Genomic DNA, 25,949 nt, shown 5'->3' with positions numbered 1-25,949 from the left:
AGAAGGCCAGTTTGGCTGGATGGAAGACTGTGTGAACGGGAATAATATACAATAAGCCTGGAAAGGTAGACCGGAACCAGGTTGTGAGACATTTGAAAACCAAGCAGCATTTATATTTTATTCTAAAGGCAAGAGGGAGCTCATGTTGCTTGATCAGAGGAGCAACATGGTTAGACAGGTGCTTTACAAATTTCCAAATGGTATGGAAGATAGATTGAACAGGGGAGAGACTAGAAGCAGGGAGGCCAGTAAGGAGACTGTTGCAATGAGGCTAGGTGAAAATTTATGAGGACCTGCTAGAGCTAGGCTTGTGGCCATGTGAGGGAAGAGAAGGGAATGAATGCAAAATATGTTATGGTGGTAGACCTGGAAAATGACTGGATGTGAGTTGTAAGGGAGAGAGTAGCATGTCAAGGATTACTACTGGGTTGAAAACTTGGGTGAATAGAAGGATAGTGGTATCCTCAACAAAAATAGAGAAGTTAGGAAAAGAATAGAGTTTGAGAAAAAAATAATGAGTTCCTGATCAAGACAAGACCAACCATGATTCCAAAAGACTCATGATGAAACATACTGCCCTATGTTTTAGTGTTAAATTGCAGAAAGGTTAAGGAGGTACAAGAAGAGGGAAAAAAATTTAATTTGGGGGGCGGCTAGGTGGCGCAGTGAATAAGAGCGCTGGGCCGGAGTCCGGAGATGTGAAATCAGTTCCGGCCTCAGATACTTAACACCCACGCAAAAAAAAAACTGGCCGTGTAACCTTGAGCAAGTTACTTAACCCCAACTGCTTAAAAAAAAATTTGAATTTGGCTCACCCAAGTATCCTTTGGGTTTTTTTTTCCTTTTATGGACATAATGCATGTCTTATTACTTGGATTTTTTAAACTGTTGAAAAATTCTAGAAATAATCACCACTTTTAAATTTATAGTGGATATCACTTGCTGAAAGATTATCTAGTGTTTACCACGTGAGCTCAGAGCATTATTACCAAGAGCCCTGATTGTGTTATGGAAAACTGTTATCTAGTATAGTTGGGAAGTGATATATTTTATATAGCATTAATTTTACTACCTAAATGTATTACCCATTTTTAGAGAATTTGAATACAATAAAATACATAACACAAAAGCTATTCTAAGCATAATCTTTTGTTGGTTCAGAAGGCAAGCCTGAACTTCAGAAAGCCTTAATCTCATCATAACAAAGGTTATTTATCATGCTATAAATTTCCAGAAGTGCCAAATAATACCAAAAATTCCAGTTGATCCCAAGCCAGTTATTGGAGTGTTTATACATACATAGAGTACTACATATAAACATTTTAGAAGCTTTAGGCTGCCATGAGTGTGCTCATATTCTCTCTCCCTCTCCTTCTTTCCTTCCCTCCCTCATTTCTCTTTCCCTCTCTCTCCCTCTCCTTCTTTCCCTCCCTCCCTCGTTTCTCTTTCCCTCTCCTCTTTCTCCTTTCCTCCCTTCTCCCCTTTCTTATCCTTCTCCCTCTCCCTCCCTCTTTAGTTTTCCTGAAGAGTAATTGCACTGAATAATTGGGACATTTTATTGAAGAATGATTTTGGCTCTCCTTGTTGCTCCTTTCCAAGGGAGGCTATTTCACTCATTGTTGCTCCTCCCAGTACAGAGTTGGATGTATTTCATTCATTGTTGCATCCATCAGATTAGCTTGCCATAGGTGAAAGGCCATTCGGCACCTTCTTATTGAATTGCATCATTTGGCCCTTAAGGAATGTCAGGATTAGTTGGTCATGCTCTAAAAAAGGTCAAATCCATTAAAAACCATGCAGCTCTTCTCTGTGGTCACTAGGTTCTTAATTCATGATGCTAAGGTTCTGGAACTTGCCAAGCAGTGTTTAGAATTTTGTCTCAAAAAGTTGCTTTCCAGTTCTTTTCCCCTTTCCTCTTATTTTGAAAGTCTGGAATTAGCAATTGGCTAATTGCCTGATTCACAATGCAAAAATTTTTTTTATTTATTCACTTTAGCTATTAACTTTTAAACTGTCAATGGCAGACATTTAAGGGAAATGGAATAATTTTGAATAGCCAAGTCCAATGGTGCATTCCTCTAATACATTTGCATTTGTGATAACTGGCTATACAGGAAGTGCTAGTTACAGGACATGCTTGTAACCTTCTCTAGATGATGAGTCTTTCTTAGTTGTAATTTAAGCAGATTAGCAAATTGCCAATTATCCAGGAATCTAGTATACTTCTTCCAACCTTTTATGCTAATAGGAAACTGAAAAATCCTCCTACAAAAGACATTGGTTTTCTACAGCTCAACATAAGGCATCATGGTGTAATGGGAAGAGTACTAGATTTGGAATAAACAGATTTGGGTTCAAATTCTGGCTCATTAAGTACTGTCCACTCATCTTTCTTCCAGCCTCCCCATGGGAAAATTAAAGCCCCTTTTTAGCTCTAAATCCTGATATCTTCAACATTGCCATGAGTCTTTTTTTTCAATCCAAAGCATTTTAAGAATCCATCTCTAGAGGACAGATAATAAATTAATCAGATTAAGTGAATAAAAACTGAATTACTACCTGGCCTGAAAGAGAGAATGGTTATGGCATTTTAAAGTAATCAATTACAGAATTCTAAAGGTAGAGGGGATCTTAGAGCCAACCCTCTTATTCTACTGATGAAGATACTGAAGTCTGAATAGATAAGTAACTGACCCAGAGTCACATGATTTTAGCCAATGACAGAGTTGCCTTGACTTTTCTCTGGTGAAAACTGTCATACAGTGGGAATTGATGCTGGAAAATATAGTTAGTGATATAAAAATCAAGGTTATTTCTGAGAGCTCTGGCTCAGCTGTTTAGGACAGTTTCTTTTTTCCTATTTATTTCCTTGTTCTTCTTAATAATAAAATCACTGCCACACAAGAGGGTGAAGGACAAAATTTCAAAAGTAAAAGTGTTGGGGTAGCTCCTATCTCATGCAGTTAACTATGTGGTCATTTTTAATTGCCTATCAGAAGACAGGATATACAACATTTGACATCTCCCATCTCTGCCTTTACACAAGCTGTATCTCTACCACCACCACCACCCACCATATCCATGCTTAGAACATTCAGTTTTCACTCCTGAAAAAAACAGGGTCAGAGAAAAGTTGACCTAGATCATCTTTGAAGTGTTAACTTTTAGATGTAAGCAACTGTCGCAGAATATCAGAGGATCAGACACAGAAGGGATCTTGGACGATGTCTAGTCCAACTCTCTCTAATTTTAGAGAGGAAGAAACTGAGTCCCAGGAAGATGAAATGACTTCTCCAAGTGACAGAGGCAGCGTTTGAACTCAAGTCAGTGTTTTTTCCCCTATACCACACTTCATCTCCTAGTGACGCATTCAGGTACTGCTTTGGTAGGAAATGTTTTTTTTTTTTAATTAATTACCATTTAGCCAACCAAGAGACACATTTACCTTAGTGGCAAGGCATGGACTCCACCTACACATTCTTTTATTTGTGTGTAAGTCATTAGAAACTTGTGGCAGGGTTTAGGCAATCCCCTTAAAACCAGACATCCCTGTAAGGTTCCAAGTTCAGAATCTAATGCCTTAGATTCCAGCCCCAATGCAGGCATTCAATTCAGCCTTATTAGTAGCACCACATTGTGTCTTTATGACCTGCTAAACAATGAACCCACACAAGGGAACCATTTCCTCATTCTGTACAAGGGCCAATTTTGTTATCTGAATGGTACAGTGTATGTTTTGAGGGGAAAAAAGTGGCCACAGTATGTTACAGTGATAGGGAGAATGAACTCTGTAAATGAAAAGGAATGCACTAGGAATGGCTGAAGTTCTCACCAAGTACCAAAAAGTTCACTGAAGCTGGTTTCCTTAAGGTAAACATAAACTTGATGTCTTTCAACTGATAACCAAATGGAAAATGGGCATCAGCACAGTTGGCATTGCCAAAGACATGATGAAGTTCACCAATGCCGAATTAGGAGCTGTGTTACTTACACGGTTCCCAAATGCTGTTCTTTGATAGTTTCATACTTAAAGTCCAAAAGAGAACAAGTCATGTTGTGACTGCCTTTATGAGGACTAAAAATTTCTAAAACCCTGTTCTTCATCCCCTGGGCCAAAGCACAATCCCCTGCTGTATAACCACTTTGAAAAAATGTCAGCCAAACAAGAGATTTATTGTACATCTACTATAATACCATATATATATATATATACCATATAATAACATTTACATACCACTTCTTCACGGTTTGTAAAGCACTTTATAACAATATCAGGTGGTTCTACAGGTATAGATATATTCATTTTGTAGATGAGAGAACTGAGATTCAGAGAGGTTGAATTTCTTATCCAACAACATCATATAGCTACCATTTGACAGAGCTATGATTCAAATCCAGGTCTAAATCTAGTTTTTTCTACTACATCCCAGCTTTCTGCCTTATCTCAGTTATACATTGAATGGGATACAAAGAAGCATTAGACCTGGATTTACAGCTTGCAGGACACATGCTGGTGAAAGGATTAAGCAATAAGACCAAACAATGAATGACCAGTGCACATGAGAGGACAATCAGTGCTATTAGAGTTCAGAGAAAGGAAGAGAACCCCAGATGAAAGTGGTAGAGAAACACTTCATGGAGGAAGAGGTGAAATATAAATTGGGTCCTGAACGGAACAGGGAGGATCCCAAAAAAGCAAAGAGAAAGAGGAAAGACATAAGAGGAAACATATGGAAGAAGAAAAGTATAAAATTTATTTGGGGAACTATGATCAATTTGCTTGGTATGGAGAAATTCAGGGAAGGGAGTGATTTTACTGTTGTTGAGCCCTTTTTTCAGTTGTATTCAACTCTTCATGACCACCACTTGGTGTTTTCTTGGCAGAGATACTAGAGTGCTTTATTATTTCCTTCTCTAGCTCATTTTACAGATGAGGAAACTGCAGCAAACAGGGTTAACTGACTTGCCCAGGGTTACACAGCTAGTAAATGTCTGAGGTCATATTTGAACTCAGGAAGATGAGTCTTGCTGACTTCAGATCCAGTGCGCTGTGCACTATAGCGCCACCTAGACTCCCCTAAGGGAATGATAGGCATCTAAAATTAGTTTATAGCTAGGAAGCCATTTGAACTGGGAGCAAGGAGACCTAGGGTTAAATCTCAGCTTTCCTATTGACTTATATGTGACAGGTGGAGGAGTCTCTTAACTTCTTCATTTTCTTCTCTGTAAAATGAAGGTGATTTGACCAGTTTGCCTCTAAAGCCCCTCAACATGGTTCAGGGTTTAAAATAGACTATATTTAGAGTTAGAGAAACAGGGTTCAAATCCTGACTGTTACTTACCTACCTTCATGAGCATTGGTGAATCCTTTATCCTTCTGCATCTTTGTTTCCTAATGAATAAAATGAAGGTGTTAGATCAGATGTTCTGGAAGTTTCCTTCTAGCTTAGCATTGGTGACCCTATGATTTCCTTATGGCTTTAATATTCTTTAAGCCTATGGAACCCAATTGTGTAGGGCCTTATATGTCAGCCTGAGTATTTTTTTTTTGCTTTTTGGAGAGCATTTGGGGTTAAGTAACTTGCCCAAGGTTACAGGGCTAATATTTTTGTGTGGGTGTTAAGTGCCTGAAGCCAGAACCGAACTCAGGTCCCTGACTCCGGGGTCGATGCTCTACTCACTGCACCACCTAGCCACCCACACCTGAGTATTTTCAATTTTATTTTGTAGAAAATAGGGGCAGGGAGAGAAAGGCAAAGGAGTAATGTGACAAAGGATTGTGTTAGAGTAATTTTACTGCATTTGGCAGAGTGGATCAGAGAGGAGAGAGACTAAAAGTGAAAGGCTATTTACAAGGCTGTTGTAATGAACTAGGTGGCCATGAGGTAATGAGGAACAGAACTCAGTCTATATCTATGGGAATTGAAAAGTATATAGGACTAATTCAAGAGGTTGGGAAGGAAGAATTGACAGGACTTGGTGGCTAATTGGATAAGGCAATCAAGGAAGAAGAAGGAATCAAAGATGATAATGAAATTTTTGAGCCCATTAATAAGAAGATGGGCAGAATGCCAGTTGGGGTTTGTGAAGAGCTAATTTTGGGTTCAGACATGCTGAGTGATACTAGGGTATTCAAAAAGAAATGTTAGGTAAGGCCATAGGGCATCATAAGAGTAGAAATTGTGTGTGGAGCTCCTGATCTCTTTACAAATTCTGACTCTGCCATTTACTTCTGATACCTTATTGGGCATGGCACTTCACCTTTGGGGATCTCAGAGGGTCAAACTGTATATAGAAGTTTCCTTATCTGGAAAAAAAAAATGGTGTTGGACTGGCTGGTCTCTCTTGGCCCTTGCAGCCCTAAATTCTATATATAGAGATTTGGAATTGGTTCTCTGGAGCATGGTAGGTACTAGAAATGTAGGCGGAGTTGTAAGTCATGTACATATTCATGATAGTTGAAGTCACAGAAATAATTGAGCTCTTGAAGGGAAAGAGACCATGGACTAAACTTTAGGGGAAACACCCACATTTATCAAGTAGAAGGAGGAAGAGGGACCAGAATGAAACAAGAAGGATTAGTCTTAGAAGGAGAAAGTGAAACAGGAACAGTGTCAAATAAGAGCAATGGACATTGGGTTAAAAGACCAGGATTCAGGATCACACTCTACCAATCACCAGCTGTGGGACCTCGTATAAAGCACCTCAGTTTCCTCATCTGTGAAATAGGGATGATGTTACTTAAAGTGCCAACTCCCATAGGTTTGTTGTAACAGTAAAATCTGAAAACATGTAAAAGATTTTATAAACTGTAAATTGCTACATAAAAGTCAGTAGTTAATGTTGCTATAGCAGAGGCAAGGACCAAGAAGCAGATTGGAGGATATTAGATTAGAAATTCTGGATATAACCTAAGCCCTCTTCTTGAGAGAAGAGACTGAGTTTAAATGAATTTCATAGGAGAAAGGAAGAAAGAAAGAGAAGGAAGAAAGAAAGAGCATAGTATTTGCCTTGGACTATAGAATCCAAAAAAGTTTAAGATGGGAAAAAAGTTGGAGACTGAGCTGCAGCTTCCCAAATCCAGTGTGAGCCAAGGATAGTTTTGATGTTTTTCCACGGGAGCATTGGCACTTGTGTGGTAATCGTATGTTTCCCCTTAGAATTGTGGTGGAAATGTCTACAAGCCACAAGATTCCTTCTCCTACTCCTGGATTTCCCCTGAATCAGTTCAAATGCAGTTCTATCCATCCTTAGGAAAATTCCAAATATGTAAATCAGAGGGCAGTTGTTCACATCGTAAAAGGCGTCTTCATTTTGTGGATTTACTGTAAAATTCTTTTCATCAGGGAGATTCTCTACTGTGCTGAATTTTAGAAGCATTCCTATTATGCAAGTCCTATAAGTTCATCTGTATCAGTGGGTGTATTTGTATGTGTGTGTATACATATATATAGTGAAATATATGTGTATGTACATATATAGAAATACATACATCTATATGTATATGTGTGTATACATATATGGGCAGCTAGGTGGTGCAGTGTATATATAGAGTGCTGGGCCTGGAGTCAGTAAGACTTAACTTCCTGAGTTCAAATATGGTCTCAGATATTTACTAGCTGTGTGTCTGAGCAAGTCACTTGTCACACTGAGCAAACCCTGTTTGCTTCAGTTTCTTCATTTGTAAAATGAACTGGAGGAGGAAATGGAAAACCACTTTAGTATCTTTGCCAAGAAAACCTCCAGTGGGGGTCAATGAAGATTTGGACACAACTGAAGCATCTGAACAACAACAGCAATAATATACATATATATGTGGATCAGCATCATTCTTAGATTTGGCTGATGTTTTTCTAAGACAAATAACTAACTTATTTGTTTTGCTTGTAAACTCTAAATCAGGAGTTCTTAACCTGGGGTCTGTAAGCTTGGTTATTAAAAATATTTTGATCGTTATTTTAGTGTAATTATTTTCCTTGTAATCATATGTGTTTTTATTTTGTGCAGTTAAACATATTCTGAGGTCAATAAGCTTCCCATACTGCCAAAGGGATCTATAATACAAAAAGTTTGATTCCTGTACCAGATAAATATGAATTATCATTACCAGTGAAAAGGCTAGTAAAAGTCTAGAGTGATTAAGTGATTTGTCAAAGCACACATAGCTAGTTAGGATATAGAATCAGAGCAAGAAAGAAGCCTGGGATCTGATGTCTGAATTTTTCTGTTTCCACTTATTGGGCTCAGACTTCCTAGATGTCATATGCTGGGGAATAGATGTTTTTTTTGTTTTGTTTTGGATAATGTAGATGAGACATGTAGAATGTAAAGCAGTCCTTCATGGTACACAGATGTACAGAGAAAATCTTATTCTGCAACAGAAGAATGTGGAGAATATGCCAGGGGAAAATTAAGGTAAGGGTATTCTTGGTTCTTAAGTTAGAGTGGAGGCATTTGGCTAAGAAGGTGATGCTCATTTCTTTTGAAAGATGATACTTGAGCTGCTCCCACTTTTGTTCATCATAAAAGCAAAGAAGCAGAAAGACCCTTTGGGTACTTGAAGTTCAGCCATAGAAAGTTTGGTTGCGCTGCACCTGGCTGTGAAATATTAGATTAGTCATTCTTTGCATTTAGTTTTGGGACAGAACAGTTAAACATATCCATCTTTTCAAACATAAGATAATTGTCAAGCAATTTAATATTTTTGACATAGTATGTTTAAGGTCAAAAAATTTCTCAATATCTGTGTTACAGGGAGTTTCTTTAGAGTCCCAGCTAGAGTTGTCTGTGCCCAGTTATTGAAGAAAAATGTTGAAAAACAATTTTCGCCTTAGAAAAATACATGTAGCAAAAATGGACAAATTTTATTCTCTAGGAATTGATACCAGATCTTTTCAGTGGACAGAGGTCTACATTAATCCCTTTTATTTTCACTGAAATAGGTTTTAATAGTCATGAGCTCTGCTGCTTTCCCATTCTTTTCTTTAGCCTTTTACAACAATGGGAATGAAAATGAGTGAAGACATTTTGCTTGGTTGTGGACTTTTCTAGCCCATGATCCCTGCCCAGAAAAACAAGAAAAAGCTAAGCTCAGTATGGTAATGCTTCACTTGACTCAATTTCATCAGTCATATAAGCCTTGCAATCATTGTCCAAGCAAGGGGAGAAATGTCCATTCTGCTTTTTTGAGCACTGCCAGTCCTTCATCACATACACTTTATTCCAATGTACAAATTCTTTTTCTTGGCCAGGCTGCAAATGGTTTGGACATCTTTGCATCCTGCACAGAGCCAAAATTACCATTTACACTCTGTCTCCATCATGAATGACTCTAGGATAATCCTCAACATGTGTGGAGCCAGCTGTGGCATTTAACTTCTGAGGAATAGTTCATTGTCTTCAGATAGCCACCTTCCAAATACCTTAGTCCCCACGCTAGCCAATTAAGGACATTTCCCTTCATCCTCTTTGTGAAATTCAGAATGTTGGTTGCCAAGAAGATTATGAATTGTCAGTAATTGTTTTCCCCCTCACCGTACACAGAATGATTTGAGATACATATTGCCTTTATGTATTTTGCGTTTTGGGTTGTTGTTTTTGTTGTGGTTTGTAGTCAGTGAGCCAAGTATAGCTTTTATTCTAAATAGAAAGGACCAATTTTTCTGCATAGACTCCTGTTTTGTGCTTATTTCCTTTGTCCACTCCTATTGTAATGAACTGTGTTTTATCTGAGTTACTACAGGATCTGAGATCTGAGTAACCTGAAAGTTTCCCATGTGTCAAGAAGGGGTTCAATTAGGTGACCTAAGGTCCCTTCCAACTCTTTGATTCCAAATTGTGTCTGAAGTTAAAGCATTATTTAAAATTTTAGTTCCACATGTATTTACTAAACATTTACTATCTGCAAGGCCTGAATGGGCAGTTTCCACCGTCAAGGAACTTACAATCTAATAAAGTTCCCAGATAAGATAAAGGTAGAATTCATTCCTTTGGGCTGAAACCAATTACCATATGTTATATAATTATAACTTGAATAGTATACATTTGAATTTTTGTGATCACTTAAGGATAAAGTGAGGCCCAGGCAAAGTATTATTTTTTTTTTAAAAAAAGCTGTTTGTGAGAGTGAGAATCAAGGATGGTTTAAAATAAATAAGTGTCAGAGGAAGTAGGTGTCAGCACCAAAGGGGTAAAGCTTTGTCATCATTCCACATAGGAAAAAGTACACATTTCCTTGCCATGGTCAGTTATAATACACTGTTTATGTTAATTCATAAAATATTTGTGTCCCTCCTCTTTCCTCTCCTTCTCTGTCTTACCTTCAACCTTGCAATTAATTTTTGAGATGGTTTGGTTTGTATTCACCACAACTCTCACTCCGAATACCTTACCTAATGAAATACAGATGCCATCTGGTTAATATTAATTTATTATTATGTTGTTTTTAGTAATAATGATCATTCTTTAGATTGTTTATATTATGGTTCACCATATATATAATAAAAGTGAGGTCTTTTCCCCAATCCCCAGCCAGTGGATTAATGTTCCAAGCAGACTCAACTTTAGGATAAGGGTTGGGGGAACAGGGCTAAGAAAATATTAATGTAATCAAACAGGTGGTAAATAGACAAATGTAACTTCTAATTTGCTCTCCCTGTGTACCAATAATTTTAGCTCACTGAGAATGGAGTTTTCCCGCACTCAGTAGTATTGGGGTCAGTATAGGAAACAGTTAACCGACTTAAAGCCCTTTTCACTTTGCTCCCACAAGCCTCCTGCTTATCCCACCCTTGATTGAGTGAACAGTCAAGCAATCAGCAAGCATCCATTAAGTTCCTTAGGTAGATGGCTAAGTGCTGGACCTTAGACTCCCCTTCCTGAATTTAAATCTGGCCTCAGACACTAAGTGCATGACCCTAGGCAAGTCACTCAACTTTGCCTCAGTTGCCTCATCTGTAAAATGAGCTGGAGGAGGAAATGGCAAACCATTCCAGTATCTTTGCCAAGAAAACCCCAAATGGAGTCACAAAGCATAGGGACACAACTGATCAACAACTGGAAAGACAAAAGTAAATCACTCTCTGCCTTTACACACACACACACACACACACACACACACACACACACACAAAGTTAAGTTCTTAAGTAATCTAAGTACCTTAAATTAAGTAACTTAAATTCATGGTTACAGTTAGGGTTAGTGTTAGTACAAATTTAGGGTTAGGGTTAGGTAAACCTTTTTCCTAATTTCTGTCCCCAGTACATACCCTACCTGCTTGCCTGACCGTTACCACTCTTCCCTGTACCTACTACCCCTTAAAATTAAGCTTCACTTCAAGCTTGGGGCTAGTTGTTAGGATTTCATTCCTTTGAAAACCACTAAGCTCTGTCCTATGGGGCATGTTCCTGCCTTCAGTGGCCTCCTGGAAAGCCTTCACAGAGGAGTGTGGGGTTTAGGTGGCATTCTTGAAAGGCTCAATCATGAAAAAAACTTCTATATCTCATCATGGTATTTGGAGATTACAGTGTAGTAAATTCTAGCATTATTATTAAAAGGAATTTAGAGAATTTTCTAGGTGCATCCCCCAGAGAGTTCCCTTCTCTAAGAATCAGGAGACCTTGTTTTGCCACTAACAAAACTGGCATTCCATCTCTAACATCTCACTTGAGTGGGTTTTTTTTTCCAGTCTGTTACTCATGTCTGGTATGGTCTCACTTGACTTAGCTCAAATGCCACATCCTACAAGAGGCCTTTCCTGACCTTTATTTTATATTTGTTGGTTAGTCATTTCCATCACATCCCCCTTTCATAACCCCATTTGGGATTTTCTTGACAGAGATACTGGAGTGATTTGCCATTTCCTTCACCATAAGGAAACTGAGGTAAACAGGGTTAAGTGACTTGCCCAGAGTCACACAGCTAGTGTCTGAGGACAGATTTGAACTGATGAAGATGTCTTCCTGACCCCAGACCCAGCACTCTTATCTACTGTGCCACCTAGCCTGTCACCTTACTTTGTACCTATTCACTTATCTGTGTACAAATTATTTTCCCCATGTAGAATATAAATTTCTTGAGGGCAGGAAATGTTTTTGTTTGTTTTTTGTGTCCCCGTGCTTAACAAAGTTTCTGACCCATGATTAGGCTTTACTAAATACTTCTCATATTGCATTGTGATAATGAGCAAGTTACCAGCCCTCAGGTTCATCTGTGAGTTATTTCAACTAAATGACCTCTATGGTTCCTTAGCTATAAATCACATGATTATCTGATGGTAGTGAATGATAATACCGGAAAATAGTAAAATTTTAATACATCAGCTAGTCTGGGGCATCTTTAACCTGGGCACTTCCCTCCATGGGTAGAGATTGCAACCTGTCCAAGACTTCTCATCCTGTCTACTTCTGGCCCATGTTCTTCCATAAAGCCCCTAAAGGTTATTTTCCATATACTAGAGACCCTCCTATAAAGCTCTTAACCTTTTGTGGCTTTCAGTGCAAGTATGTATTGCCTTTAGTGAAGGAATCCAGAGTATTTGTTCTTGGGGAATATCCAGGAGAATATTTCTTAAAATGCATTCCCAAAGTTATTATCATACTATTCACTTGTGATAGAAAGTGAAACATAATGTGTATCAGGGACTATCTCTATTTTTAACATTCCTTTATTTTTCGATTACTTTTGGCACTATGTCTTACTTTTTTTTAGATAAATAAACCTAGGTTCTCCTTTTTCTTCCCATATAGCCAAAGAATTACATGTTGTCACATTCCCTGGGCAAAGTATTGATTTCAATTTTGAAAAAGTATTCTACCCCACAGTCAATCTAAAAACAATTAGAAATTGCTTCCTTCTTCAACTTTTGTGTAATAAATAAACACACACACACACACAATCCAGATGATAATCTCCATCTTTTCTGAACAATTTAAATAATTTATTTGGCTAGACTTCTTCTTTTCTCATTCCATTCATCCCCAGGTTGGATGGAAAGGTTTGGGAAGATATTTTTTAGTTGTCAAATTTTAAATTAGAATAGCATAACTCAGTGAATTATATAATTTTATTTTACCTGGTAAATTAATAGTAATATTCATTAAGTGAGGGAAGAAACAGCTTTTAAATTATAAAAGTGAACATCATTTTTGATGAAACATATTGTCTCATTTTTTCTTTGCTGATATCTCAAAATCCCATCTAGAAAATAATTTGGACTAGGTAGGTAAAGATAAAGAAGTATAATGGTATTCATATGCATAATGGTAGTTTCTAAAGCATGTTGTCCCCTCCTGGGTATAATTGGATTCTCTTTTCTGTGGTAGCTCTATTCTGAAGAGAAAAAGATTACTCAAGTATCTGGCTGCTCAAATGGATCTTTAATTTCATCCATTTGAACATTGCTTCCACTAATGCAGATTGCAGTCTATCCATGGCTGCCCAACCTGTGCAGTTCTTGTCCATGGGCTCTCAAAAGTTTGCCACGAGAGTTCTACCCAACATACTATGGTCCTTCCTCAATATACTTTAATCTTTTTTTTTCTTTTTGGAGGGCAATTGGGGTTAAGTGACTTGCCCAAGGTCAGATGGCTAGTTTGTTTGGGGGGGAGGGCATGTTAAGTGTCTGAGGCCAGATTTGAACTCAGGTCCTCCTGACTCCAGGGCCAGTGCTCTATTCACTGTGCCATCTAGCCGCCCCAATATACTTTAATCTTACAACTCTCTTTTGATTTCCTTCCTCCTTTTCTCAAATAAATGTCATTTATCATTCCCCTCCCCCTTTCCATTCTTCCTGCTGTCACCTTCATTTAGTCTCTCATTGTTATTGCCTGTACTCTATTGCGCATAGATTAAGAAACCCAGAATACCAGAATTGGAAGAGATTTCCATGGACACCTAGTCCAAACCCTACCCGAAAACTGGTCATCCAATTTTTTATTAAAAATCTCAAGTGAGGGGGAACTCACTACCTCCAGAGGCAGCTCATCTCACTTTTGGAAAGTTCTAACTAGTAGGAAATTATCTTTAAATCTAAATTTGCCTCTTTACAGCTTTTACCTGTTGCTCCTAAATCTATCCTACTATATAGTTTTTCTCTCCTTGAGGTTAGGGACCTTGTAAAGGCAGGTTAGGGACCTGCCCTCCAAACCTAGCATATCATCTCACATTGGTAAGCTCAATAAATGTTTGTGAATGAATAAATGGGTGAATACTACCTACACCTTTGAAATTAATCTTAATTCCTAGACATAGAGGATCTTAACCTGCGGTCTTTATGGTTTTTTTTTTTGTTGTTGCAGTTGGAGAATAAGGATGGGAATGTCTTTTTTACTGTCTCAGAAGTGGCCAAATCTGTTTTGGTTCAGAATTTTCATTTGTGCTGAAACCAGATATGAAAAAATGTTGGTTTTCAGTTGTGTCCAACTCTTCATGACCCACTTTAAGGTTTTCTTGACAAAGATGCTGGAATAGATGGCCATTTCCTTCTCCAGTTCACTTTACAGATGAGGAAACTGAGACAAACAGGGTGAAGTGACTTTCCCGGGGTCATATAGCTAGTAAGTGTCAGAGGCTGTATTTGAACTCAGATCCTGCTGACTACAGGCTAGGCACTCCCTGCACTGTGCCACCTAGCACCCTTATGAAAAAAATACAAGTCTCAAATACTATTCTTACCTCAACTTTCCTTTCTCTCTCCTTTGTCCTCCTCCCTCCCACCCACCCTCTTTTCTCTTCTCATCCTCCCAACTTTGTCTCTGGGGTATGTTCTGGGGGTTTTTTCCATACCAAAGTACAGAGCAACTGAAAATGGGACCCATATGAAAATAGAGCATCAACTTAATTTCACTGTAGTAAATATAAGCTGAAGTATACACCAACTGTGTCTTCATTATCTTATGAAATGCGAGGTTATTTATAATTTCCAAAGTATTGATTAAATTAGAGCACTTGGAAATAGTCCTTTAGCCATTGGCTAGAAGGGCTGCTTAGACTGGTGAACCCAGAGTGGCCTTACATGGTTGCTGAGTAGCCATGTCTCAGTGAAAGAAGCTAGAACTAGGAAAAAAAGAAAAAGTGATGCTGCTATATTGATGATGGCTTCCTGAAAGCCCTTTTTGGAAATACTCCTTAAGTTTGGTATAAGGGTCTTGGAGCTCCCCAGAATTTTAAAAAATATCTCCACATCAGATAGAGGGTGTGGCATGGCAACCTCTTTATAGCCACCACACAACAGCTGTTGACTGGTATGAGGCCAGGCTTAAAAATATAACTTTGGCTTTGACCATTTTGGGCCAACTTGTCCCTGGAAAACAGCCATCTAGAGAAGCTATCTTACCATACCAGGTCATTCCCCAGCCCAAGCATAAGTCATTAAGTTGAGCTATAGGTCTTTCAGTTTTTAAATTCCCTTGTGCCAGGATAAGGAGACCATGGCAAAGAAAGCATACAGGAGAAGGTAAGAGGAAAAATAAGTACTGTAGGATAAATTATGAAGATAGATGGCCTGGCTTTAGGGTGGGTGGTTCTTATGTTTCTATGCCTGTCCTAAAACGTGTATCTATAAACATGCCAAAAAGGACCCATGTGCTATGAAGCATCCTGAAACCACACAGACATCTGTAGTGTCAAGGGAACAGTGAATTCCCAGCTGTGACATGGCTGTATAAAGAAAGATTTCAACATGAAGACCACACAGAGTTACAGCTAATGGATTCTTTGATGTTAGGGTTGAGCTTTCTTTCTACTTAACATTTTTCAGCTACCAAAAAAAATAAAAGACCACCTTGGTTTCTTACACCGACTTTTCACCAATTTATAAGGGTAGTAGCTAGGACCAAACTGCTTACTGTTGAAGGGGCTAAATGATGAAAGATTCAAAGTCTAGAGGAAAGAAGGGCATCCATTCTCCTTGACTGATTTCCCCCTCTGCTCTTACTAATGAAATCCCCCTGAAGTCTTCTAGGACTTTTGAAAGATCTCTCTTTTCACTTCCCTCCCCCCCCCCCACTCCCATTTCTATGTATTTCTTTGAATTCCTGAAATTCTTAGGTCACTTTGTAATTAAACAGCTAAAGATGAGAAAGCAAGTATTTCTGTATCATAAGAGTTTTGTCAGAAAAAGTGAAGAAATGTAACTGCCTTCTCATAAAATGGAGTGGGTTTTATTCACCTTTTATTCACATATATTATAGTGCCACCTTCTGTTGAAGTTTTTGTAAACAGCCACAGGTGACTACAGTACTTTTTCACTAATGTGCCCTGTTTCAAACATGATTGATACAGAATTATACCAAATAGAAGCTAGTCAACTGAGAGTACTGGAGTTAACTCATAATCTGGTTGTAAGCTTATAGTTAGCTATAATGGGAATTCTAAATAAAACACTTCTGAATCTATTAGAGTTTGGGAAACTATTCATAAATAAGAGACTATTTGTTGATCATACCTATATCAAAGATAAATGTCTCATTCAGAGATTTATTATAGATACTTAAAACATTTTTTAATTTGCTACAGTTCGTTTGCATGTATTTTACTTACCAATGATAACAGGTATTTAGTTTAGCATAAGTAATAGATAATTGTAGAATTTAATGTTTTAAATGCTTATACATGTGTTTAAGGGTTTTAGAGTGACTTGTTGTATCTTATATATTGTGTATACTTATCACTGAAAGTGATAAGTAAATTGTTATCTAGAATTTGCTGAACAACAAAGTAATAAAATTCCATAAGAAACTCTTTTAATTATTCTTATGTCTTATAAGTCTTATTCTTTTAATTATAATGCTTAAAACAATTAGCAAGTATTCATTACTTTGTATTTCTATTCAAACTTGACTTTCCTCTCCAAACAAATTGGTTGTTAGTCTGAAAAACTTTTTCTTTCTGTCCAAAGAAATATTAAAGACCTTTTAGGAACACTGGATAAGGCAAATTGAAATTTACTCTAATTCCCCAATAAAACTGAATTCAAACTAAAAAAACTTTGGATAATTTTTGACCTTTTAACTTTATTTTGGAGGGGAAAAGGCAAGGCAGTTGTGGTTAAGTGGTTTGCCCAAGGTCACACAGCTGGTAAGTGTGTCAAGTGTCTAAGGCCAAATTTGAACTCAGGTTCTCCTGACTCCAGGGCCAGTGTTCTACTCACTACACCATCTAGGTGCCCCTCATTAACTTTTTAATGGCCAGAAAGAGAAGGAAAAGGAACTTTTTCTCATACTGGTTCTAGTAGAGTCAAAGTGAAATTTACCCTCCAGAAGACTGGCAAAATTTCCATCTGAAGCTCTAAGCAAAGGTTTATATCATTTTAGGTAAAATTTCAAGAAAGTTTCTAGATAACTAGTGATTTCTACTTGATTTTCAACACATTTCATTCTAATAATTGTGAACTTTGGAACTTTTATATAAAGGTTATTATGTTCGCAGCTTAAGTGACTTGTTCTTATTTTCCACAGGAACCCTTTGAAAATACAACAACTGCAGAACCAAATTAGACTGGAACAAGAGGGAAACCAGTGGTACCATCAGCAGTCGAGCACCCCACAGAACCCTCCCCCATCCCCACCTTTCCCTCCTCCACCATCTTCCCAAGAGCTTGAGGCTAGTCAAGCTGTCTCTTTCCCAGATCAGATGAATGTTCTAACCTCGCACTCTTCTCCCGTCATGCAGCCCTCCAGCTCCTTCAACTATGCTAGGCCCAAACAATTCATTGCTGCTCAGAACATCAGCCCTGCCTCAGGTTATGTGACTCCTTCTTCTAGTTCTTCCACCTCTAGCCTCCCATCTCCCATGTCTCCAACTGCTACTCAGAAACAGTTTGGCCGTGTGCCTGTGCCGCCCTTTTCTCAACCATTTCCCTCTGAAGCGGAGTATCTGTGGTCTCCTTCTTCTCCCTCTCCCCCCCCTCCTCCTCCTCCAGTTTTCAGTCCAACCACAGCTTTTCCCATGTCTGATTCCTTTCCACTCCCTCCTCCCCCTCCTCCACCTCTCCCAGGGTCAACTCCCTCACCTTCTTACTGCCCTTCTCCAAATGCTCGATTTGGTCACTCCAGTCAAACACCAGCAGCCTTCCTCAGCTCCATGTTACCATCCCAACCTCCTCCCATCGCAGTCAATGCATTAGGACTTCCAAAAAGTATTACCCCTGTGTAAGTATGACCCTTTGGTTATGTTGTTTCAGTTTTGTTTCAGTCTTTTGTGGTTCAAAGAGGTTTGTTTCCTCATAACTGTTTAACCTCATTCTATTGTATTGAAGATAGGTTTTTTTTCCAAGATTATTATGTAACAGGTACATTTATAGCATCATGGACCTAGAGTTAGAAAGATGTTAATCCAACTCTCTGATTTTAAAGATGGGGAAACTGAGGTTCAGAGAGGTTAAATGATTTGCCCAGAGGCAAATAGAAAAGGAATGTTTCTATTTCTATAGATAATGGATAATGGCAGAAGCAGGTTTTGAAACCTCTTGACTCCTAAACTGGTACTCTCCCCCTTCCCCACACTACCCCCTGTTGCCTAGTCTACCCTATAGAATGCCAAAGCTAAAAGGAGCCTTGCAAGGTCATCTGGTATAAAACCTTTCTCTTGTTGATGAAAAAATTAACATTGCAGGGGTGAAGTAATTATTTTTTCTTAATTTTTGTGAGCCTGGGTCTCCCTCTCTAGCCCAGGCTGGAAGTGGAGCATCATGGGCCTGATCCCACTAATGATAGACACAAGAGTTTTGACATCTTCCATTTCTAACCTTGACCACTTTGCCCTTCCTTAGGAAGCCTCCTGGCCCCCACTCCAAGGTGATCAGGAGTTAGTGTGCTAGAATTAGTATGGACATTTGATCAGCTTTAACCCTACTGCACATGAGCTTCTGAGCTTACATTTAATGTTTATTTTTCAGTCATGTCTGACTCTTCATGACCCCTTTTGGGGTCTTCTTGCCAAAGATACTAGAGTGGTTTGCCATTTCTTTCTCAGTTATTTTCTAGATGAGGAAATTGAGATAAACAGGTTTAAGTGACTTGCTGGATTTGAACTCAAGAAAAGGAGTTTTCCTGACTCCAGAACCTAACACTCTAACAACTATACCACTTAGCTGCTAGATTTAGTACAGATCAGCTTTAGCACTATTATACCTCAGAGCTCCTGAGCTCAATCAATCCTTAAACCTCAGCCTCCCCATTTAGAAGAATTCTAGGCATGCAGCACTATGCCAAGCTTGAAATGATTTCCCCAGGGTTATAAAGCTAGTTAGTAACAGAGCCAGAACTAGAGCCCAGCTTTGCCTTGACTCACAATCCATTTGGTCTCTTTAAAAGGGTTGGTGCATTGCATAATAAGATTTTTCAATGCTACTCACACATTTTTCACAAAAAACCTGTAATTAAACTGGCAGATGTAATTCTATTTAAATGAGTGGCTTCTCCAGCTAGATAGGCTTGAAGTGTTAGCTACAAACAGTGGATTTATAGTACATGAAGCAGTTGTGCCAGATAACCCAAAGTTAATTTATTAGGTTCTTTAGCTTATCTCATTTTACCAAAAAATCAAAAACCTGATGTGAGGCAACCTGGCATAGTGAATAGAGAGCTGGTCTTAGAGTCAAGAAGTCCTATCTTTGACTCTTACTGGGTGTTGATCGTGAGTAAGTCATTTAATCTCCCAGTGACCCAGTTGTAGAGCAGGTAACAATCTGCACTAGCGGAAGGAGTTTCCTCATTGGGAGTTCCACGTTCAACCCTTCAATCAATCAGTAAACACTACTTAAATGTTTACTTGTGTGTCAGGCATCAAAAAATAGTTACTGCTCTCAAAGAACTTCCATTTTAAAGATGGGGGACAACATATCCATAAATTAGCCCATATAAAATGAATACATAGATAGAAGGTAGACTTGGAAGGGGAAAGACTACCAGCTGGGGGGATCAGAAGAGGCCTCCCATGGAAGGTGACAGTTGAGCTGAGGTTTAAAGGAAAACAGGGACTCTACAAAGCAAAGACTAAAAAGGAGAGCATTCCAGGTACAGGGGACAGACAGTGCAAAAGTATGGAAATGTGGAGGTGGAATATTGTATGGGAGAAGCAGAGAGGAGACCATTCTGGCTGGAGTTTGTGAAGGGGAGTAACATGTTAAAAGAGCAGAAAGTGAGGCAGTAGCTATGTTTATAAAGAGATTAAGGTGAACAAAAGAGTTTATGTCTGATCCTATTTTTAGGGGACCACTGGGGTTTATTGAGTAGGAGGTGACATGATTATACCTATACTTGTGGAAGCTTTTTGGAAGATGAATGGGAGTAGGGAGAGGCTCAGGGTAAAGAATCCAGTTAGAAGTCTGTTGCAATAGTCTAGATGAGAGGTGATGAAACCTTGAACTAGGGTTATAACTATATATGTAAAAAAAAAGGGGAACATATGTGACAGATGCTATAGAGAAAAAAATGAAAAGATTTGGAAAATAATTGAATATGTGGGATGATCACTAGAGAGAAAGGAGTCAAAAATGACACCAGAGTTGAAAATCCAGATATCTGACAGAATGTTCTTCATAGTAATTGGGAAATTGAAAAGAGAGGTGAGTTTGGGGAGAAAAATAATGAATTCTGTCTTGAACCTGTTGAGTTTGAGATATTTACAGTGCCTATAGTTTGAAATGTTCAGTAGGCAGTTGATTCAGAATTAGGAGAGAGAATAGGACTGAATAAAAAAATCTGGGAATTATTATCATAGAGATGATAATCAAATTCGTGGCCTCTGATGAGATGAGGAATTGAAAAATTGTAGAAAGAAAAGTCCTATAGCAGAACTTCAGGGGACAGACACATTTAATAGACATGTTACAGCATGTGCTTCGTCTTTCATTCTTGAAGAGGACCATGACATCAGGAAGATGATGACAGGACTTGCAGTTGACTTTGATTTGAGTGAAGGAAGGCTGTGTAAAGTCAACAGCCTCACTTTCTCCTCCAAAGTCATCTGGATCCAGTAGCCAGATATTCATCAGGACAACTGAAGATGCTCCAGGATGCAGTGGGAGATCTTGGCCCTTTTAAGCTAAGGTCTTTTCAGGTTCTCAAAACTTTGAATGAGGCAGCACCCATTCAGAGAATAGACCTCTTTAAGAAGTGAATCAGCTTAACACTTAACTAACCCTGTGACCTAGGGCAAGTCACTTAACCCCAATTGCCCTGCCTTCCCTCCTCCAAAAAAAAAAAAAGCAAGAAAAAAAACTAAGGGAATCAAAGGATGGCCCCTTTAATTAAAAAAAAAACAACAACTGGGAGGAGACGACCTTCAGGGTTGCTGGCCAAAAAAGAAAGTTACTGTTTACATTCACTCTGAGCCAGGAGGGCCCAAAGAGTAACCAATAAGTGGTGCTTGGTCAGGGACTTATTGTTGCCCAATCCAAGAGATCCAGAGTGAATTGAGTTTAATGTTTGGGAAGAAAATTTAGGCAGTAAATCCCAAGTTAACCAGGTAGCTGGAGACACAGTAAAGACACTGAGAAAAAAAAAAATGGTCAAATGAGTAGGAAGAAAATCAAGAGAGGGCTGTCAGGAAAACTTAGAAGGGAAGACCTATCCTGAAGCAAAAGTAGGTTCTCAATGTCAGATGCTGCAGAGAGGTTAAGGAAGAAGATTAAGAAAAACGCCATTAGGGGGGTGGAGCCAAGATGGCGGAGTAGAAGCATGACCTCCCTGCGGCTCTGGCTTCCACTTTCCCCAATCCATGTAAAAAGGGAACTCTAAACAAACTTTGGAGCTGCAGAACCCACAAAATTACACAGAGGAGCTAACCTCCCACTGAGGACATCCCTTCAGGTTAGCAAGAATCCAGCACAGGGCTCTGGGCAGCCCCACCCCGAGGTTTAAGCCCCAGGGAGGGCCTGACCAGTGCTGGCCAGAGGGACTCCAGATCGGCAGCAGCTGTGGCCGTTTCCAGATTTATCAACACATAGATGCGAAGGACAAAGTGAGAGGTCAGAGCAGTCTGAACTTTGGGACCAGTAAGTGGGAGTATGTGGCTTTTGCCCCCCAGGGCGAAAAGCTGCTGAGGCTCCAGCACAGCCAGCCAGTGCCACGTGGCAGCTTCAGCTCCTGGCCTGCAGAGTGTAGGGGGACCAAACACCAGTCTGAGGGGTAAATGCTCTTGCTTCAACCTGCTTGGATCTGGATTGCAGTCTACGGTGGAGGTCCTGGGGTGTGTGTCCAGCTTGCCAGAGCATGTGGAGACCTCAGAGAGGGCACCCATCTAATACCTCCTGCTGCTGAGAAAACCCCAGGATTTGGGACGAAAGCTCCCCTGTCTGGTGGCAGAGTCCTACTGTGGCAAAAAGCCCAGGGGTCAAGTGACTGAGGGGCAACATGACCAGGCAAAGGAAACAAAGCAGACAGAAGATTCCAACGTTACACTCCTATTTTGGGGAAAAAAGGGAGTCAGCATGGAACAGGAGGAAGACAGTGAAGTCAGAACTCCTGCACCAAAAGCTTCCAAGAAAAATATGAGCTGGTTACAGGCCAAAGAGGACCTTAAGAAGCAGATAAGAGAAGTGGAGGAAAAATTGGGAAGAGAAATGAGAACAATGCAAGAAAATTATGAAATGAGAGTCAACAGCCTGACTGAGGAAAATAACACTTTAAAAAACAGACTGACTCAAATGGCAAAAGAGGCTCAAAAAGGCAATGAGGAGAAGAATGCCTTAAAAAGTCAAATTTGCCAGATAGAAAAAGAATCTCAAAAGCTCAATGAGGAGAATCATTGCTTCAGAATTAGACTGGGGCAAATGGAAGCTAGTGACTTTATGAGAAATCAAGATGCTGTTCAACAGATCCAAACAAATGAAAGAATAGAAGGCAGTGTGAAATATCTCATGGGAAAAACCACTGACCTGGAAAGTAGATCCAGGAGAGATAATTTAAAAATTATTGGACTACCTGAAAGCCATGATCAAAGTAAGAACCTAGAAATCAACCTCTAGGAAGTTCTCAAAGAAAACTCCCCTGATGTTTTAGAATCAGAGGGCAAAATAGAGGTTGAAAGAATCCACAGATCACCTGCTGAAAAAAATCCCAAAAAGAAAACTCCTAGGAATATTATAGCCAATTTCCGGAATTCCCAGACCAAGGAGAAAATATTACAAACAGCCAGGAAGAAACAATTTGAATATTGTGGAAACACAATCAGGATAACCCAGGATCTGGCAGCTTCTACACTGAGGAATCGAAGGGCTTGGAATATGATATTCCAAAGGGCAAAGGAGCTGGGATTAAAACTAAGAGTCACCTACCCAGCAAAACTGAGTATCGTGTTTCAGGGAAAAATATGGTTATTCAGTGGAATAGAGGACTTTCAAGCATTCTTGCTGAAAAAACCAGAGTTGAACAGAAAATTTGACATTCAGATACAAGAAGCATGAGAAGGTAAACAGGGAAAAGAAAGCATAAGGAACTTATCAAAGTTGAACTATTAACATTCCTATGTGGAAAAACAATAATTGTAACTTATGAATCTTTTCTCAGTAGTTGAAGGGAATATATATATATATATATATATATATATATATATATATATGTCTATATGTGAGGTTATATGGGCATATGAATACATATGTGAATGTGTGTATATATGTTTACAGGTATGCATAGATAGAGGTCACAGGATCAATTTAACAGGAAGGGATGATACTTAAAAGGTGAAATTAAGAGGTGAGAGGAATATAATGAGAGGAGATGGGGAGAGACAGAACGGGGTAAACTATCTCATACAGAAGAGGCAAGGGGAAATGGTTACAATGAAGGGGAAGAATAGGAAGGCAAAAGGGAATGGGGTCAACCTTATTCTCATTGAATTTGGCTTGGGGAGGGAATGAAATACACACTAAATAAGGTATCTCACCCTCCAGGAGAGTAGGGGGGGAAGGGGATGAGAGGGGGGATGATGGGAGGGCAAGCTGGGGGGAGGGAAGTTGGAAGCACCCACTTTTGAAAAGGGACGGGATCAAAGTAGAGAACAGAACAATTGGGAGGTGGGATAGAAGGGAGGGAAATATAGTCAGTCTTTTACAATATATCTACTATGTTATTGATTTGCATTAGCCATACATGTACATCCTATACTGAACTGCTTATCTTCCCAGTTAAGGTTGGGTGACAAGGGAGGAAGGGAATCAATCTGGAATTCAAAGTTTTAAAATCAAATATTCAAATATGTATGTATATATACTATTATCAATACTATTTTACATGTAATTGGGAAATAAGATATACAGGCACTGGAACATAGAGATCCACTGGAAAAGTCGAAAGGGGTATGGGAGAAAATATGGGAGAGAGCAGATTGGAGGAGGGGATATCCTGTGGGACTGCTATTTTTGGGAGGTGGGTAGGGGGAAAACGGGGAGAAAATTTGTAACTCAGAATCTGGCAGAAATGAATTATGTAAATCAAAAGTTAATAAAGCATTTTTTAAAAAAGAAAAATGCCATTAGAATTGACAAGAGATCATTGGTGACTTTGGAGAGAATGATTTCAGTTCAATAATGAAGTCAGAAGTCAGATTACAGAGGGTTTAGAAGAAAATGAGAAGGCATGAAATGTAGGCTAATGTGTGTGTGCATGTGTGCATGTGTGCATGTATTAGATATTTAAACTTCTAAGCCATAAGGAACCTGCTTTTCCATCATAAGCTTATACATATTTAATCTTTTCTCTTGAAAACCAAAGATGCTTCTATGCCAGGGGTTATCAAACTTTTTTAAATGCATAGGTTGACAAAGAAACCCATTATATTTCATTACAGGTATAAAAATTCTTTTTAAAAAATTAACAGAGCCAAGGTTTAATTAGATTAGAGCCCTACTCTAATCAATAGTTCTGTATATGCTGAGCTCCCATTATTCTGCAAAGGTGGAATCCTGTACCTCATAGATGTGGGCAGCAGAAGTCAAAAAGACAGGCAACTAAAGCTAGGAATGCCTTACAATTATTTAAAATATCTCATTAAAAATAATAACATTTTTCAAATGGCTCGAGTTTCTCTTCACACTAGGAGCAAACTCAAGTGAAACAACCATGAACTGATGGTGACTTTAGAAAACTTCAGCAGGTTCAGCTTTTCTGCACTCCTTCCTTAGGCAGGCAGTCACATTCTTCACTAGTGTTTCCAGGGTCACTGACAGAGAAAATATTGTCCCCCACACAAAGCTGTTGACAGACACAAACATAGTACTATTAAGTCAACTAAACTGTTCGTGTGGGGGGGGGGGGGAGTGGAGTGACAAAAACACACAACCTCAGGAAGGAATCCTTTTGTATTCTTGTTAAATTAACGTCCTCTGCCTCCCTGTTGCTGATGGTTCATTTGCTTCCATTTGCTGTTAGCCTCCTTTGATGCTGTAAGTCAAACTGTTAAGAGGTGTTTGGAATCTTATGCATTAAGGAATTCTACACAGAGAAACATTTCTACTTCTCTTGGAGGCTAAGCAGCTGGCCTGCCCTCCTTCTCCAAGTCTGTGGGGGGTAAAACCTAGACTTCCACCATCACTAGGGGTTACACTAAGTTTCTCAGTCACCTTCACATTCCCATGACCTTTTATCATATGGGAGTGCTACATGGCCAGAGAGAGTGCCACACACTGCTTTCTACCTATAATTGTCCCTTTCATATAATTAGATCCTTAGCTTTGAAATGTTACACCCAAGGCCTCCACAAGCCAGAGCCTGCATCTGCCAGAAATGTATTAATAATCACTTGCATTCTCCAGGAACTCTAAGCACTGTGCAGACATTATCTCATTACTCCTCCCTCTTCTCCCATTCTCATAGGGAATAGGTAGGAGGAACCAAATTGTCATTCAGCATAAAAGAAATAGTCACACAGAGGATAAGGGATCCTGTGGTCACGCCAGTTACCAAGAGGAACTGGTCTGACTTTCAGATTTTGCCTTGGCAGAGAGGTG

The 25,949-nt window shown here is 39.1% G+C and overlaps 1 protein-coding gene across 6 annotated transcripts in view; it reads left to right on the top strand.

Annotated features, from left to right (window-relative positions):
• The window catches only part of PALLD (palladin, cytoskeletal associated protein), a 543,092-nt gene that overhangs the window by 453,920 nt on the left and 63,223 nt on the right, over positions 1–25,949 (top strand). For all 6 annotated transcript variants that reach the window (XM_069097213.1, XM_069097225.1, XM_069097232.1 and 3 more), the window contains one exon: positions 17,458–18,150. In XM_069097213.1, the coding sequence (XP_068953314.1) occupies positions 17,458–18,150 (693 nt within the window). The remainder of the gene's footprint in view (positions 1–17,457; positions 18,151–25,949) is intronic.

Source organism: Petaurus breviceps, unplaced genomic scaffold (assembly GCF_028583685.1).
Source record: "Petaurus breviceps papuanus isolate PSGF00001 unplaced genomic scaffold, PetGlider_PUasm1.0 126, whole genome shotgun sequence".
Lineage (NCBI taxonomy): Eukaryota > Metazoa > Chordata > Mammalia > Diprotodontia > Petauridae > Petaurus > Petaurus breviceps.
The sequence above is the reverse complement of the archived record's forward strand: the minus strand, read 5'-3'. Positions and strand labels throughout refer to the sequence as shown.